Source organism: Tympanuchus pallidicinctus, unplaced genomic scaffold (assembly GCF_026119805.1).
Source record: "Tympanuchus pallidicinctus isolate F22 unplaced genomic scaffold, pur_lepc_1.0 scaffold6, whole genome shotgun sequence".
Taxonomy (NCBI): domain Eukaryota; kingdom Metazoa; phylum Chordata; class Aves; order Galliformes; family Phasianidae; genus Tympanuchus; species Tympanuchus pallidicinctus.
Genome location: NW_026294780.1, coordinates 9276650 through 9290648, shown reverse-complemented (window position 1 = coordinate 9290648; position 13999 = coordinate 9276650). Strand labels below are relative to the sequence as shown.

At 44.6% G+C, this 13999-nt stretch overlaps 3 protein-coding genes across 7 annotated transcripts in view; 2 read left to right on the top strand and 1 right to left on the bottom strand.

Moving 5' to 3' along the window:
* The window catches only part of EIF5B (eukaryotic translation initiation factor 5B), a 32469-nt gene extending 30011 nt beyond the window's left edge, over positions 1-2458 (bottom strand). Inside the window, exon 1 of the mRNA XM_052664883.1 lies at positions 2318-2458. Within this exon, the coding sequence (XP_052520843.1) occupies positions 2318-2352 (35 nt within the window). The 5' untranslated portion in view covers positions 2353-2458. The remainder of the gene's footprint in view (positions 1-2317) is intronic.
* The window catches only part of LOC128071816 (lysozyme g), a 157265-nt gene that overhangs the window by 123316 nt on the left and 19950 nt on the right, over positions 1-13999 (top strand). The window lies entirely within an intron of this gene.
* On the top strand, positions 3142-13982 carry TXNDC9 (thioredoxin domain containing 9). Of its 5 annotated transcripts, none has more exons than XM_052664916.1 (6): positions 3187-3205; positions 3532-3635; positions 4909-5125; positions 7637-7755; positions 9951-10205; positions 12604-13982. In XM_052664916.1, exons 3-6 carry the CDS (start codon positions 4937-4939, stop codon positions 12719-12721), a joined length of 681 nt encoding a protein of 226 aa, XP_052520876.1. In that variant the 5' UTR covers positions 3187-3205; positions 3532-3635; positions 4909-4936; the 3' UTR covers positions 12722-13982. The 5 variants fall into 5 exon arrangements, with proteins under 5 accessions (XP_052520880.1, XP_052520876.1, XP_052520877.1 ...); XM_052664917.1 differs by having other exon boundaries at positions 3190-3205; positions 3532-3611; XM_052664920.1 differs by lacking the exon at positions 3532-3635 and having other exon boundaries at positions 3142-3205.

The window sequence follows — 13999 nt, the reverse complement described above, 5'->3', positions numbered from 1 at the left end:
GAGCCCACCTAAAAACACCGCTGGCTTTCCAGGTCCTACCTCATTCCCATCCCCTCAAACTCCTGGCAGTAAGATATACCCCCCCTCAACTGTCCTGTCTTTCTCAAATACACATCTGTTTAAACTCATCCTCCAGCTTAACCCTCTGCCACAACATAGCTGTAGCCCAATAATAACTTTTGCCCCTGCTAACAGAAGTTCAGAAGCTTTTGTGCTGCATCTGCAAAGTCTTAGGACTGAAGTTTGTCAGGCTTACTTTGGCTGAGCTTCTCTTGGCCTGCCTTTAACTGTTACTTGATTTAGCTGTGACAGCAATTTCTCTAAGTGACCAGGTATCTATTCGTAACTGGGCTTCACTTCTGTTTACCCTGGCACACTGCAATCACGGTTTCATGTAGACAGCAGTAACAAGCAGTTAAAGAATGAGGGATTTACAGCTCTAACACAGTGTTGCAGAGCAGAAAAATATAGGCCTGGTATGAAAGAAGAGGCACTGGGAAGCGGAGATGCAGGATGCTGCAGAGAAAAGGACAGTCATGGGATGGACACTAACAGATGGCACATACAGAGCATCTCAAGTCAATCCTAAAAAAAAAAAATAATAATAAATATGAAACCATCAACACCAATGATTACACTACTCCTCACAAAGAATTTCTAATGCTGACTACTCACTATAAAAGCTCACTATCCTCAGGATGAAACCACTAACTTGCAGCAGCAGTGAGATAGTAAGCCCGCTCACTTACAATCAGATCTGGATAAACAGTCATTAGGTTTAAGATTTCAACTATTCTAACAATAAAGTTCTGGCTTCTCACTGAAGGTACGCTTCGTTCCTTCAGCCTCAAATGAGAACAAGACACCTGATAGGCACTATGACTCTCCAGTTCCCCTCCAGAACCTCCCACCACCACCATCACCATGGCTAAAAGGACTCAGGACAGCAGCACCTCAGCACCCAAAGATTTCTGCATGATTCTGACATCTAACACACCAGGTACAGAGAGCACTGGATCTGCCTTCCTGAAGAGCATAAATCTCCAACCCCTCCTTCTTCCTCCTCAAGTGACACTTGACTCATTCTCTTGCCAGAGCTGCTCCTGGGACACACCTGTGAAATACAGCCCAAGAAACAAGCTGTAATAGCAGACAGTACAAACCAGCATGCATAATATGGCAAAAGACACAAGAGAAAAATAGTTAGCCAAGATCAATCTTTGCTAACAAAACACTTATTATCCAAAAAGTACCAGAAAACATAAAGTGATTTAAGACCTAGATTAATAAATCATAGAATAGTGGAATTAAAGAAAAAGGAGATAAGAGTACAGATTATTAACGTAAAAACCAAGCACACATATTAGAACCAGAAAAAATGACAGTCTGTGAGATAGTTTTCATGGTGGTACTTCCACGAAAAGGCGCATTTAATGGCTCAAGAAGAATATACGAAATGGTCAGCCTGGGTAAGGAAAAGACCTGCACAGTTTCAAGTTCACGCACACTTTAAGGTTTACAGAATAGGTTGAAAAGGACCACAATGATCATTCAGTTTCAACCCCCCTGCTATGTGCAGGGTGGCCAACCACCAGACCAGGCTGCCCAGAGCCACATCCAGTCTGGCCTTGAATGCCACCAAGGATGGGGCATCCACAGCCTCCTTGGGCAACCTGTTCCAGTGTGTCATCACTCTCTGAGTGAAAAACTTCCTCCTAATATCTAACCTAAACCTCCCCTGTCTCAGTTTAAAACCATTCCCCCTTGTCCTATCGCTACCCATCTGTGTATAGAAAATAGCTTTCATTTAACTCAGTCAGCATTAACAACCAGAAGCACACTGCGAGCCAACTGTAAACGTTTTTATTACTACTTTATAGTGACAAGTAACAGCACACGCTCTCTCCTGCTGAAACACACATATTTGACGTTATTCACTCAGCGCTCCATACGGTTCACGATAACCGCCCTTGCGAGAGCCCCTCAGGGCCGGAGCCCACAGCCGGGGCAATCTCCGCACTGTCCCACACACGGCAGTACCGCACTGAGCCCACTGAGTCCCGCAGCCGGGCCCAGGCGCTATTTTTAGCCGGCGACCGCGAGCCGGCCCGCCGCCACGCGGGGCCGAGAACGGGCCGAAGGAGGCGGCAAGCAGCGCGCCTAGCGCTCCTCAGCGCGGCCCGCCCTGCCTCCGCCGCCCGGGCCCAGCGAGGCCTCGAGCCCCGGCAGGGCCTGACTCAGCGCCGCCGCACCGGCGCTCGCTACTGCTGTCACGCTCCCGGGGAGAGACAGCGCGGCCCGGCCGCCGTTCCCCTACCTGTCCTCGTTCTTGTTCTTCTGCTTCTTGCCCATGGCGGCGACCCCTCGGCTCGTCGCCCGTCTCAGCGCCGTTGAGCCACCCGCACCCGCGCGCAGCCCCGTGCATACGGCGAGCCGCCCGCCCCGCCCCCGCCGCGCCGTCCCGGCCTGCTCCGCGCCGGCACGCCGAGAGCTGCGGCGAGCCCCCCGCCGAGAGCGCCCCCTGCCGGCCGGAGGTCAGAGCGCGGCGGCCTCGCTCCTCCCGCCGTCGGCCCCGTACCGCGGGCGCTCCGAGCGTTATCTCCCCAACCCAGCTGCAGCAGAGCCACGGTCGGAGTTCCAAGAAACAAAAAGAGCACAACGCTTTTTCTTTTTTTTTTTTTAAGGCACACTTTAATATCCCATCAACCGCACCCGCGGATCTTCTCGCGCGCTGTTCACGCGCGGTCTCCTGAGCGGGGCTGCCAAAGCCACGCCTCACGCTCCCGGAGCGCGGAGGCACCGCCTGGGGCCGCCCTCACCTCACGGCAACGGTCGCGCGGGCCAAAACAAGCGGCTCCCGGTCGTGACGCTCCCGCCGCGCTCCACACGCCTCGCCCCGTGCGGGAGACCCCCGGAAGGCGCACGGCCGGTCCCTCAGCTCCCCCCGCAGCCATTACACCGCCCAGTAACGGCCACCGCGGGGATCGCGCCAACTACCCCCCACCGCCGCCGCCGCCACCCTCGCAGGCACGGCGCACGCGCGTTGGTCGCCGTCGCTTCCGTGTCCGCCTTCCTGACCAATGAGCGTGCGAAAAGGCAGTTTGCCCCGCCCCCACCGTGACCCGTTCTGGCTCTCGCGAGACTTTGCCAGAGCGTGACGAGGTGGGGTGGGAGCGAGGTGAGGGGAGTGGCGTCGGCGGAACGGGTGAGTGTCGGTGGTGTTATTTGCGGGCTGTGGGGATGTGGCGGCTCCGGGGCGGGTGAGGTCGCTCTCGGGGCGGTCACTGAGCTCATCGGGAGCTAGGGTGGCTGTGCGGGCAGCCCCTGTTTGTGACGGCGGCCGCGCCCCTAGGCAGGTGGGTGGGCAGTAGCTGTTGGTAGCGGCTACGCCGGTGCCAGCGGCTCCCGGCCCTGCGGAGCTGTAGCTTTATCTGGGCGGTCTTCTGCGGTGCTGCTTCTGCCGCGGGAACGCTCGTTGGGGGCTGGTAGGGAGCGGAAGGGCTGACTAACTGCCTTCCTGTTTCTTCGGAGGCCGAAGCAGTGGCGTTCCAACGGCACGGGGCTCGGCTCCGCCCATATCCTGAAGATCTCTCTCTCTTTGACCTGTGTCGGTGAGCTCCTTACCACCCCTCGAGGTGCATACGGGAGATAAAGAATAAACGCTCTGCCCGTGCTGTGTTTACATCGTGGCAGTCGTGCAACAGTGCTGATGGTGCATCAAACTTGGAGTACTGCCACGATGTTGGTGCTTTGCCCATCGCTGCTTCAAATGCGTTCTTGCTTCTATGTGCAAAGTGTTCTGGAAGCCGATGGCGCTGGTACGCTGGCTGTGGGAAATCATAGAATGGCCTGTGGTTAAAAAGGACCACAGTGATCATCTAGTTTCAACTCCCCTGCTATGTGCATGGTCTCCAACCACCAAACCATGGAATGTACACTTAGCACCAAATCATCTCTTGCACTTAAAGAATCCAATTTCAGTGACTTTGTTTTGTCCTTCTGTTTCTCTTTTAAAACTGCCAGTCGTTACGCAACAAAAAACTGTTGCTGTAAGGTGGAAGTTTTTCAAGGAGAACAATCAGTTGGATTCCCCCACCTCTTGATGTAGTCTGGTCTCAATTCTTTCTGCTTTTTGAAATGTTAGGAAAGGAGAAATCTTATAGAAGATAATTTTAGCTGTGTTTCTTCATTGCAACAATTAAGTAGTGAATGCTGAGGTTTCTTAAATCCTTTCCCTCTCTGCCAGAAGGTGATGCTTGCAATAATAGTTAATCTGTATTAATTGAAGCAGTGCACTGACCTAAAGCAATTGCAGTTGAGTGCTTCGCTTTTGGCTGCAAGGGGAGCAATGTTAATTCAGGTTTAAATATGTTAACATGCATCAAGTAGTTAGAGTAATTGTGTTTAGACTACTGAAAGCTTACACAGAGCTCTGCTTAGGTTTATTCTGAGACCTCTGGGCAGCCTGGTCTGGTGGTTGGCGACCCTGTACATAGCAGGGGACTTGAAAATCTATGATCATTGTGGTCCTTCTCAACCCAGGTCATTCTATGATCTTATATGTCCCCCCAGCATTTCTGATTGCATCTTCTAGTTTCAGAATCTTAATTAAAGGCATGTGGATCTGGTTCAGGATGACTGTTCCCTTGGAACTGATTCATTTTACTACTTTATACTGAGTAGTAATTTTGTGTTCCTGTGTACAGTCAAAGGTGCCCGGATCTGTATGCCAATAATAGGACTTGACTGGAATCTTTGTTGCTGTGTTCATTGTTGCTATGTAGAAAATAACTGTGTACAGTACCTTTAAACACAGTAACATTTTGTTTCTGTAGGATGTAAACTGCAAGCCAGAGAGATAAGGCTTTTAATTGGAAGTGCTCACACCAGATATCACTGTTTCCACAGCTCTGAGGAGATCACTTTAAGTATAAAGATGGCTGCTGATACATCTGTTGAAATACTTCAGAAAGTTCTTGAGAATGAAATACTTCAGACTGCCAAGGTAGTGGAAGAACATCTGGATGCTGAAATGCAGAAGCTCGACCAAATGGATGAAGATGAGTTGGAACGCCTGAAACAGAGGAGACTTGAAGCACTGAAAAAGGCCCAGCAGCAGAAACAAGTAATTCTTATACTAACATAGGTTTTGATTCATACGGTGTAACAGGCTTTTTGGAAATCCTAGAAAAATTGTATGGGTGAACTAAATGCATTTTTTTTTTTCTCTCAGTTTCCTGTATTTAGTAATTTTAAATTATGTAGAAAAGCAAGCATCTGTCCACGCATTGTGTGATTTGTGATATTCAAAGTCAGAAAAAAATCTCTGTGATTGTCTTACAGGAAGAGTGGGATAAGGAGTTTAGTACAAAGATCTCAGTGTGTCATTACTCAGTGAATGTTGCTGTATGAAAGCTAAGCCTTGCAGACAACTTAACCACGAGCCTTTGAGGTTCCTTGTGTTTCCAGATGCTGGAGAAGTTTAATTAGGGAATGTGAGTGGTGCTTGCTCTTTTCTAAGGCATTTTGTAGAAGACTGATGTAGAGTCTGTCCTTGTTCTGAGGTGAAATTTGTTGTCATGCTTCTTCTAATCCAATGAAACACTGGCTGTGTATGACTTTTCATTTCTTCTTGCAGGAAGAAATTCTGCTTTGTTTCCTAGCATCTCTTGCTAAACTGTGGTCTTCATGCTCCCCTGGAAGTTCTTCCTGAAAACACAAAGTTTTAGTAATATATGCTCTGAGGTGATCACCTCAAGTGCAGGCATGTTCTGAAGCAGCATGCAGAGTGGGGATTAAGTGTGTGAAGGGGGTCTTGAAATTGAGGAGACCCCAAGGTGAGGAGAGAGATGCCAGGATCCTCTAGCCATCGTTAGAGCAGCTGAGGATGTGTAGGCAGTGTTGGGAACAACACCTTGGTCCCTGATAACTCACAAAAGCAGGGCTCCAGTTCTGTCCCCACCCTTCACAGCCAAAAAGATCTAAAGCTCTTACAGCTATAGACACTATACTGGCAGCCTGCAGTGGGCATCAAAAAGAAACGCAGCCAAACACGTGCAGTCCAGGAGGTTCCTGTAAAGTGTTGCTGGTAGCTTTCTGACACAGGTGGTGGTTAAGCCAACAAGATATGTGTTGCTGGACCTTCTGCTTACAAAGAAGGTTTGGTTGGGGATGTGAAGGCTGGAGATGACCTTAGCTGCAGTGATCGTAAGGTAGTAGAGTTCAGGATCTTGTGTGAAAGAAGCAGGGCAGCGGGTAGAATTGCAACCCTGGACTTCAGTAGTGCCCACTGATAGAACAAGAGGCACAAACTGGAACATTGGAAGTTCCATGTGAACATAAGGAAAAGCACCTTCACTTTGGGGGTGACAGAGCTCTGAAAAAAAGCTGTCCTAAGGGGTTGAGGTGTCTCCTTCTCTGGAGATATTCAAAGGATATCCTGGACACTTTCCTCTGTAGTCAAACCTGCTTTAGTAGAGGGTTGGATTTATGATCTCCAGAGGTATCTTCCAACTCCTATATTTCTGTAACATGTGGTCTGAGACCTGAATTCTAAATAGGTTTCTTAACTTATTCTTAAAGCAAATCTGAAGAAAGAAATAGACTGGAGCAGGATAAGGGTGACTGGGTTGAGAGGAGATCCTTTGGCTGTGGTGGCTCGTGCCATGTTTTGAATTGGAAATGCAGTAAAATGTGGAATGGTTGGGATTCTGGACAAGAGGCAGTGTTAATGGCTTTGATTCTCCACACGTGGAAGCAGAAAAAGTGTTATGCTATTTGCTTATCGTTAACAGTTATATTTTTTTTTCTTCAAAGTCATGACACTTGGGCACTCTTAGATATGGACATATGGAAGTTCACGTGCTCAAATGTACTCCTATCAGTTGATCTTCTGTCACTGTTATCTCTTTTGAAGTGCAATTTTGAAGTAGTTTACTATTGAGTAAAAAGTAAGATGCCTCATGCTATTCTGGAAAAATAAGTCATCGTGATAATTTCTTTATATGACTATACTTGCTGGTTGTTGGCTGTCTGGGTTTTGTTGTTTCAGTTGTTTTTTTGTTATAGAACCATAGAATGGTTTAGGTTGGAAGGAACCTTTGAAGTCCAAGCACCTTGCTATGGGCAGAGACAACTCTCAGTAAATCAGGCTGCCCAAACACCTATCCAGCCTTACCTTGCCCACTTCCCAGAGTGGGCCATCTGGGCAGCCTGTACCACTGCCTCGCCATTCTCACTGTGAAGAGTTTCTTATAAATGCACTATAATTAATTTTCAGAAGCTGGTTGGTTTTTTTGTTTGTTTTTTATTGTGCAAAAGCAGTCTGGAGTGGACCAAGCTGTACACTTACAGTTTTCAATTTGGAGAATTTCTGCTTTGAGCTAGTCTGATCTCACTGAGAGGCTGCCCTGCAGAAATCTCTGCAATTCAGAACAAGACTTCTGTTTACAAATATGTGAGGTATCTTACAGCTCAACCACCTGCCTTCTACCTATTCCTGTATGAAATGGGCTTCCACTGAAGTCCCTTCTATTTTTTTGTTTGTTGTTTTTGGTTCTTAAGAGCCGTCCTGCTGGCACAGCAGATGCAGGGCTAACTAAATCTATACTAATTACTTCCTTTTGTTTTCCCTAAGGAGTGGCTTTCTAAAGGACATGGAGAGTACAGAGAAATCCCAAGTGAGAGAGACTTTTTCCAAGAAGTCAAAGAAAGTAAAAATGTGGTTTGCCACTTCTACAGAGATACAACTTTCAGGTATAGTAAGTAACTGATGTTCAAGAAACCTTCTCTTTGTATTTGTTTATAAAAGCAGTTTTTAAAATCTCATAAGTAAATTCAGATTTTTAGAAGTATGAAAATACTGTGATTTTCCAATTCTTACTTTCTTCCCCAAAATCACGTGTTGTTTTCCAAGTGAGGTGAATGTGATTTGGCATTTATATTGTAATCAATTATGCAAGTTTCTTGAATGATGTGAGACAGCACTGTGGGTCATTGTTGATTTTGTTTGAGGGAGCCAGCTCTCTACATTTAGTGACCACATAAGACTAGCAACTTCTGATAGATCACTATCATTATTCCAGATGGAGATATTCTGGGAAGTTCTGACAGACAAAATCAGAATATAAACATGAACCCCTGTAGGCATCTTTAGAATTTAAGGTTTTGACTTTTGAAAGGGCTCCTGGATACCAGCTACAGCTGCTTTCTCTTTGGGCCTGTACTGTCATGATTATGTCACTTCTTTAGACTGTGAGAGACCTAGATCTGAGTAAATGTCCTGAATCAGAATGGGAACCTAAAATAAGATCTGCCACTGCTGTGGAGGAATTTCAGAAGTTCTGGGTTGTAAGCTGTTCCTAGATGGTTTATCTCAGTGCCTTCTGTTGAAGTGCAATTGCAGATTGCAGTGCTTATTGAAGGAGGAGCCAGTTGTCCTATCTTTTTCCCCAAGTTGCATTCTGTCTGGTTTATGGAACATAAACTGAAACAGCTTCAATGTAAGAAATAGAAAAGAGGTTAAATCTAGATTATGCAGCTAGGTATTTGCATCTTAAGTTTTCTGAGTAAAATAGAGGTAGTAAAATAGAAAGGGCTCTTCTGAGTTTCTCCTATGACCCCAACCTGCACTGCTGTGTTCAGCTCTGGGGTCCCCTGCACAAGAATGACGTGAAGCTGTTGGAGTAGGTCCAGAGAGGGCTGTAAGGAAAATGAGAGGACAGGAGTAGCTCTGCTGTGAAGACAGGCTGTGAGAATTGGGGTTGTTCAGCCTGGAGAAGAGAAGGCTCTGGAGAGACCTTAGAGCAGCCTTCCAGTACTTGAAGGGGGCCTACAGGAAAGATGCCATGGATGTCCCATTCCTGGAGATGTTTCAGGGCAGGTTAGATGTGGCTTTGGGCATCCTGGACTGGTAAGTGTCCATGCTCATAGCAGAAAGGTTGGAACTGGATGGTCTCTGAGGTCCCTTCTGACCAAAACATTGTTAGTGTCTGAAGCTGTTGGATTCAGCTAGCTTTTACTAAGCAAAACAAAGTTGGAAAAACACCTGTGCAAATAAGTAGATTAAAACAGATGTGGATCTCATTGCTGTTGTTTGAACCAATTTAGTGTGTAGGCTCAGACAGGAAGAGAAACTTTCTTTAAAAGTTCTTTGTGAAACATGTAATGCTGGCAACCAGCTTGAACCTACTGTGTCAGATTTACCGTCCACATTATCAAGTTCTTTTCATCCTTGTCCACTCCAGCTTTTTGATCTTCTCAGCCTTCTCCTTTAGTTAAGGACAGTCACATCAGATTTGTGCAGCTGAGCCAAACCACTCCAAGAAGAAAGTACAGTATGTGAAGATTGCAAGTGACAGTTCTATATGTCTCTGCCTTCTGAGAAGTATTTTGGGCAGTTCATGTTACTGTCCCTTAGCTGAGAAACGATAATTATATGTTCATTATTATTACTTTGCCACAGAAAAGTGAAACATTTGCCTTTGGCACTAATGAAGGGCTCTGTACAAATATATTTTTCTGTGTACAGTGACTTACTGTGGCTCAGAGTTGGAGGCTGTGACTTTTATGAAGTTAGAAAGTTGATTACTGAGAAGTTTTCTGAGCACACAGACAATGAAACTAAAGAGGAACATGGAGATCAGGAGGAAGTTTTGTCAATAACTGCAGGTCTTCAGAAGTGAAAGAGGTTTTCCTGGTGCATGGGGGATTTGGAGTATAATTAAGAAACAATAGAAATGGATGATGTAATTATGCAATAAAGGTGCTCCAAGGTATTGTTCTGTTGTTAGGTCTGGCATCCCTTTGAACACAGCTTCTCTTGGAACTAAATTCTTAATTTTAAAGGTGATGTCTAAAGAAGCAACGTGATAGAAATAGCTCTTGTTTCAATAACGTATGTGTTTGTCATCTCATTGACAATAATGTTTCATATGTTTTTTTTCTCACAGGTGCCAAATAATGGACAAGCATTTGACTGTATTGGCAAAAAAACATGTTGAGACAAAATTCTTGAAGTTAAATGCAGAAAAATCTCCTTTCTTGTGTGAGAGACTGCGCATCAAAGTAATTCCAACTCTAGCACTAATAAAAGATGGAAAAACACAAGATTATATTGTTGGCTTCACTGATCTTGGTAACACCGATGACTTCACTACAGAGACCTTAGAATGGAGATTAGGCTGTGCAGACATAATTAATTACAGGTAATTAACAGTTTTGTGATTGCTTTTTCTAGATAAAATGCAAGAACATGCTTTGTAACATGTAACATTGACTGATACGTTGTATGATTAAGGCACAAACGAGTTTAAGGTTGCCCAAGGAGGCTGTGGATGCCCCATCCCTGGAGGCATTGAAGGTCAGGCTGGATGTGGCTTTGGGCAGCCTGGTCTGGTGGTTGGCGACCCTGCACATAGCAGGGGGTTGAAACCAGATGATCATTGTGTTCTTTTCAACCCAGGTCATTCTATGTTCTATGGCATGATTTCATCTGTGTACATTAGCAAGGGAAAGCAAGTGCATATCTTTGGCAATGTGTTGAGATCTTATAATGATCATTATGTATTTTTGGTACAGTAATAGAAACAAACACAGTTCTTGCTGTGAGGTATTGTAACACCCTGGATAGCATGAGAATGTCAGTAAGGCAGCAAGATCCCGGGCTGCAGCAACTGAGGATTCACTCAAATGCAACAGCAGCGGGCACAGAAACAAGGGAAAGAAGCTGCTTAATTTCAGAAGGCCTCAGGTATATAGGGGTCTCCAGTGAGACGGCCTTGCCTCCACTGCCAGCCCTTAAATGAGATCTGGGAAGGAGTGGATCTTGGCTGCGCCCCTTGTGGTCACTCAGGCATTGCATGCACCTGAGCTCCCCTGGGCTGGCCCTGCCTTCCCACCAGGTGCTCAATCACTGTGTCATGCTGTGATGTAGCATTTTCACTGCAGGTATATAGAAGAGTTAACCTGGCTGAGTCCTGTGCCTAATGTCATTCTAAATGAGCTCAGGTGTCACAGTTGTAATGCAGTAAAGTTTGAGCATTTTGATTCACTTCAGTGAAAACTCTACAAGCTACATTAATGCTTTTTCTAATACTTTATTGTCTGCAATTTATTTAAATGCCTAATTCCCAAATTATGACAAGAGGTACTATATCTCAAAGGCAAATAAACTCTTATTCACTTTAGCTTATCAGCTGTTGAACTTTGGATGACCAAAATGAAAATTTGTAATTCATAACAAGTGGTAATATCCACTTGCCTGTTCAGTAACAAGAGAATAAACAGAGGACTTAAAGGCAGTGTGGATGTATGTTGTAGACAGCAGCACCCCTTTATGGGAGAAATAATTGAGTGGAGTTGTATCAAGCTGTGCTGAATTTGCTAAATTTTAGTACACTGGCTCACTGCATAATTTTACTTTCTGCTTGACTCATAGTACAGTGTATTCTGCTTCCAGTAGAACATTTTGTTCTTTTTTTTTTCCACACTCTAAGTTTGGTGCTCTGGCTTTGGAAAGCAAGCCACTATATCTGCACAGCCCAGGAGATAATTCCTGGACGTGTTCATTTATAAATGTTTCCACGTAGCTCTGAATGCAGCTTCCCACTCTCTGGAGTTCCTCGTGAGTCTGAAAACAGGCGTTTGGGTTTTTCGTGGGTTTCTTTTTCCTTCAGTGTATGTTGGATGACAGATGGTGAAAGGATGTGCTGTATTTAGGAGGAAAAATGTTCTGGTCACATTGATTTGAGTAAAATCAGGATTCAGATGTCGTATTGACTAATTACTGACATGCAATTAACTAGCAGTCAGTGAACTTTGTATTTAGAGTCGATAGCTCCAACATGTTATTCACAAAGTGTTAACAATGAATTTTCAATCAGCCTTCTGTAGCTAATTCTAAAAAGTTCTAATTGCTCACTCCCTAACACTGACATGCAAACCTCTTGCGGGTCACATGAATTAAAAGCACCTACAGCCTTCTCTGAATGAAGGGAGAGGATTCCCGTCTGCTGTAGAAAATGCAGGAGCCCCAGCTTTATGTGAACACAGATAATAGCTGGATATAGATTCAAGTAGGGAAGATTTAGGTTGGATGTCAGGAGGAAGTTCTTCACAAAGAGAGTGGTGAGGTGCTGGCACAGGTTGCCCAGAGAGGTTGTGGATGCCCCGTCCCTGGGGGTGTTCAAGGCCAGGTTGGATGGAGCCCTGGGCTGCCTGGTTTACTATTAAATGTGGAGGTTGGTGGCCCTGCCTGTTGTGGCAGGGTTGGAGCTTGATGATCCTTGAGGTTCCTTTCCAATCCAAGCCGTTCTCTGATTCAGCAACCTCTGCAGCCACTCACTAGTGAGAAGACTCCCGCAAGGTCATGTGCAGACTAGGGGTGGGTTCTTGCACAGCCTACTAGGCTGTGCTTAGTGTCAAATAAGGATATGCTCTGCTGGCAATTGCGCTGTGCTACTCAGGGTGGCTTTAGGGAGCAGGGATTGTGTTTGCTTGGTGTTTGTGTTTTTTTCTGGAGGGACAGGTAGCTGGAGATGCTATTTTCTGTCTGCATAAATATGACCTTAATCAACACCTTTTTTTTTATTATTATTATTTTAGTGGAAACTTGATGGAGCCACCTTTTCAAAGCCAAAAGAAATTTGGAACAAGCTTTACAAAGTTGGATAAGAAGACCATCAGAGGGAAGAAATATGATTCAGATTCTGATGATGACTAGAACACTAAATCTATTTATAAATCATGTTTTGTTTATGCTTGGTACATTTTTAAGGATGATTTTTATAAATCTTATTGCTTTTCATTACATCTGTGCATAATGCTCACTTTTTCTATACAGTTTTATACAACTGGGTCATATCAGAAGAGAGCCTAAAATATTTTTTTTCTCTCTTTTGGGAGTCATTTGTAACTCAAAAATCAAAGTCCTGACTAAGTCACGTGTTGCCAACAACGAACTTTGTCTAACTGTACATTTATGAAGTGTTGTGAAGTAACTGTTAGGAACAGCTGTATCAAGTCAGACCAAAGGTCCATCTGGCCCTATATCCAGTCTCAGTGGCCAACAGCAGATGCACAAGAAAGAGTAAAAACAGGGTAAGCAGATAGCGATGCCTCTTCAGGAAATAGTCTGAGCAGTTTATGGCTTGGGGAACTCTGTCTGAAAACATTTGTTGGATAAAAAGAAAAAAATCTTGTTAACCATCGTTACATCTTTATAGCTTTCACATCGTTTGGCAAGGAGTCCACAACTTACCTGCGTTGTGTCAAGGACTACTTCCTATTGTTTTCGTTGAATTTAAGTTTTGTTTTTTAATATTCTTCATTAAAGGAGACAAGAAGCAATTTGATTTTTCTCTATCTGTTCATCTTCCAGTTCTCTTCAAACTTACAACTGTTTATTGTCAGTAAAGCACCACAAGTTATTAGTGCAGGAATTGTACATTTTAACAGAGGATTGCTTACCTCGTGGTGCCATGTCACAACATTGCATAACTTAACTACATTGCCCTGTAAGTTGTAAAAAAGGTTTGTATAGTTACATGGTTTTGAATGTGTGGATTTTTTTTAGCAGATGCTTTGTACAAGAGAGTAGGCTAGAGAAAAGAATTCAGGAGAAACCTTGATCTGTTTAGATATAGCTCAGCATTCTGTGTGCTGTTTTTTCAGTAACAGACTGGATTTTCAAGGGAGAGCATCTTTGGAACATGATATAAATTTTCTGGGTAGGTGAAGAGTTGAATGTTTTTCTTTTATTCTCAAAATCATGGTTTGCTGTGTGCTGCAGGATGCTTTCTAAGATGATACTTTGAATTGGCCCAAAAAAGCCAGTGAAGTGGGTCTTGTTAGTTCTTGCTGCCTTGTGGTGGAGAATGCCATTGGGCCAGCCCAGCAATATAACCCTGCAAGTAAGTCTAAACAATAATTATTATATTTTATTTCAGGTCATGTACATTGAAATAAAATTATTTTAATTCTAATGTTGACTTCTGCATTC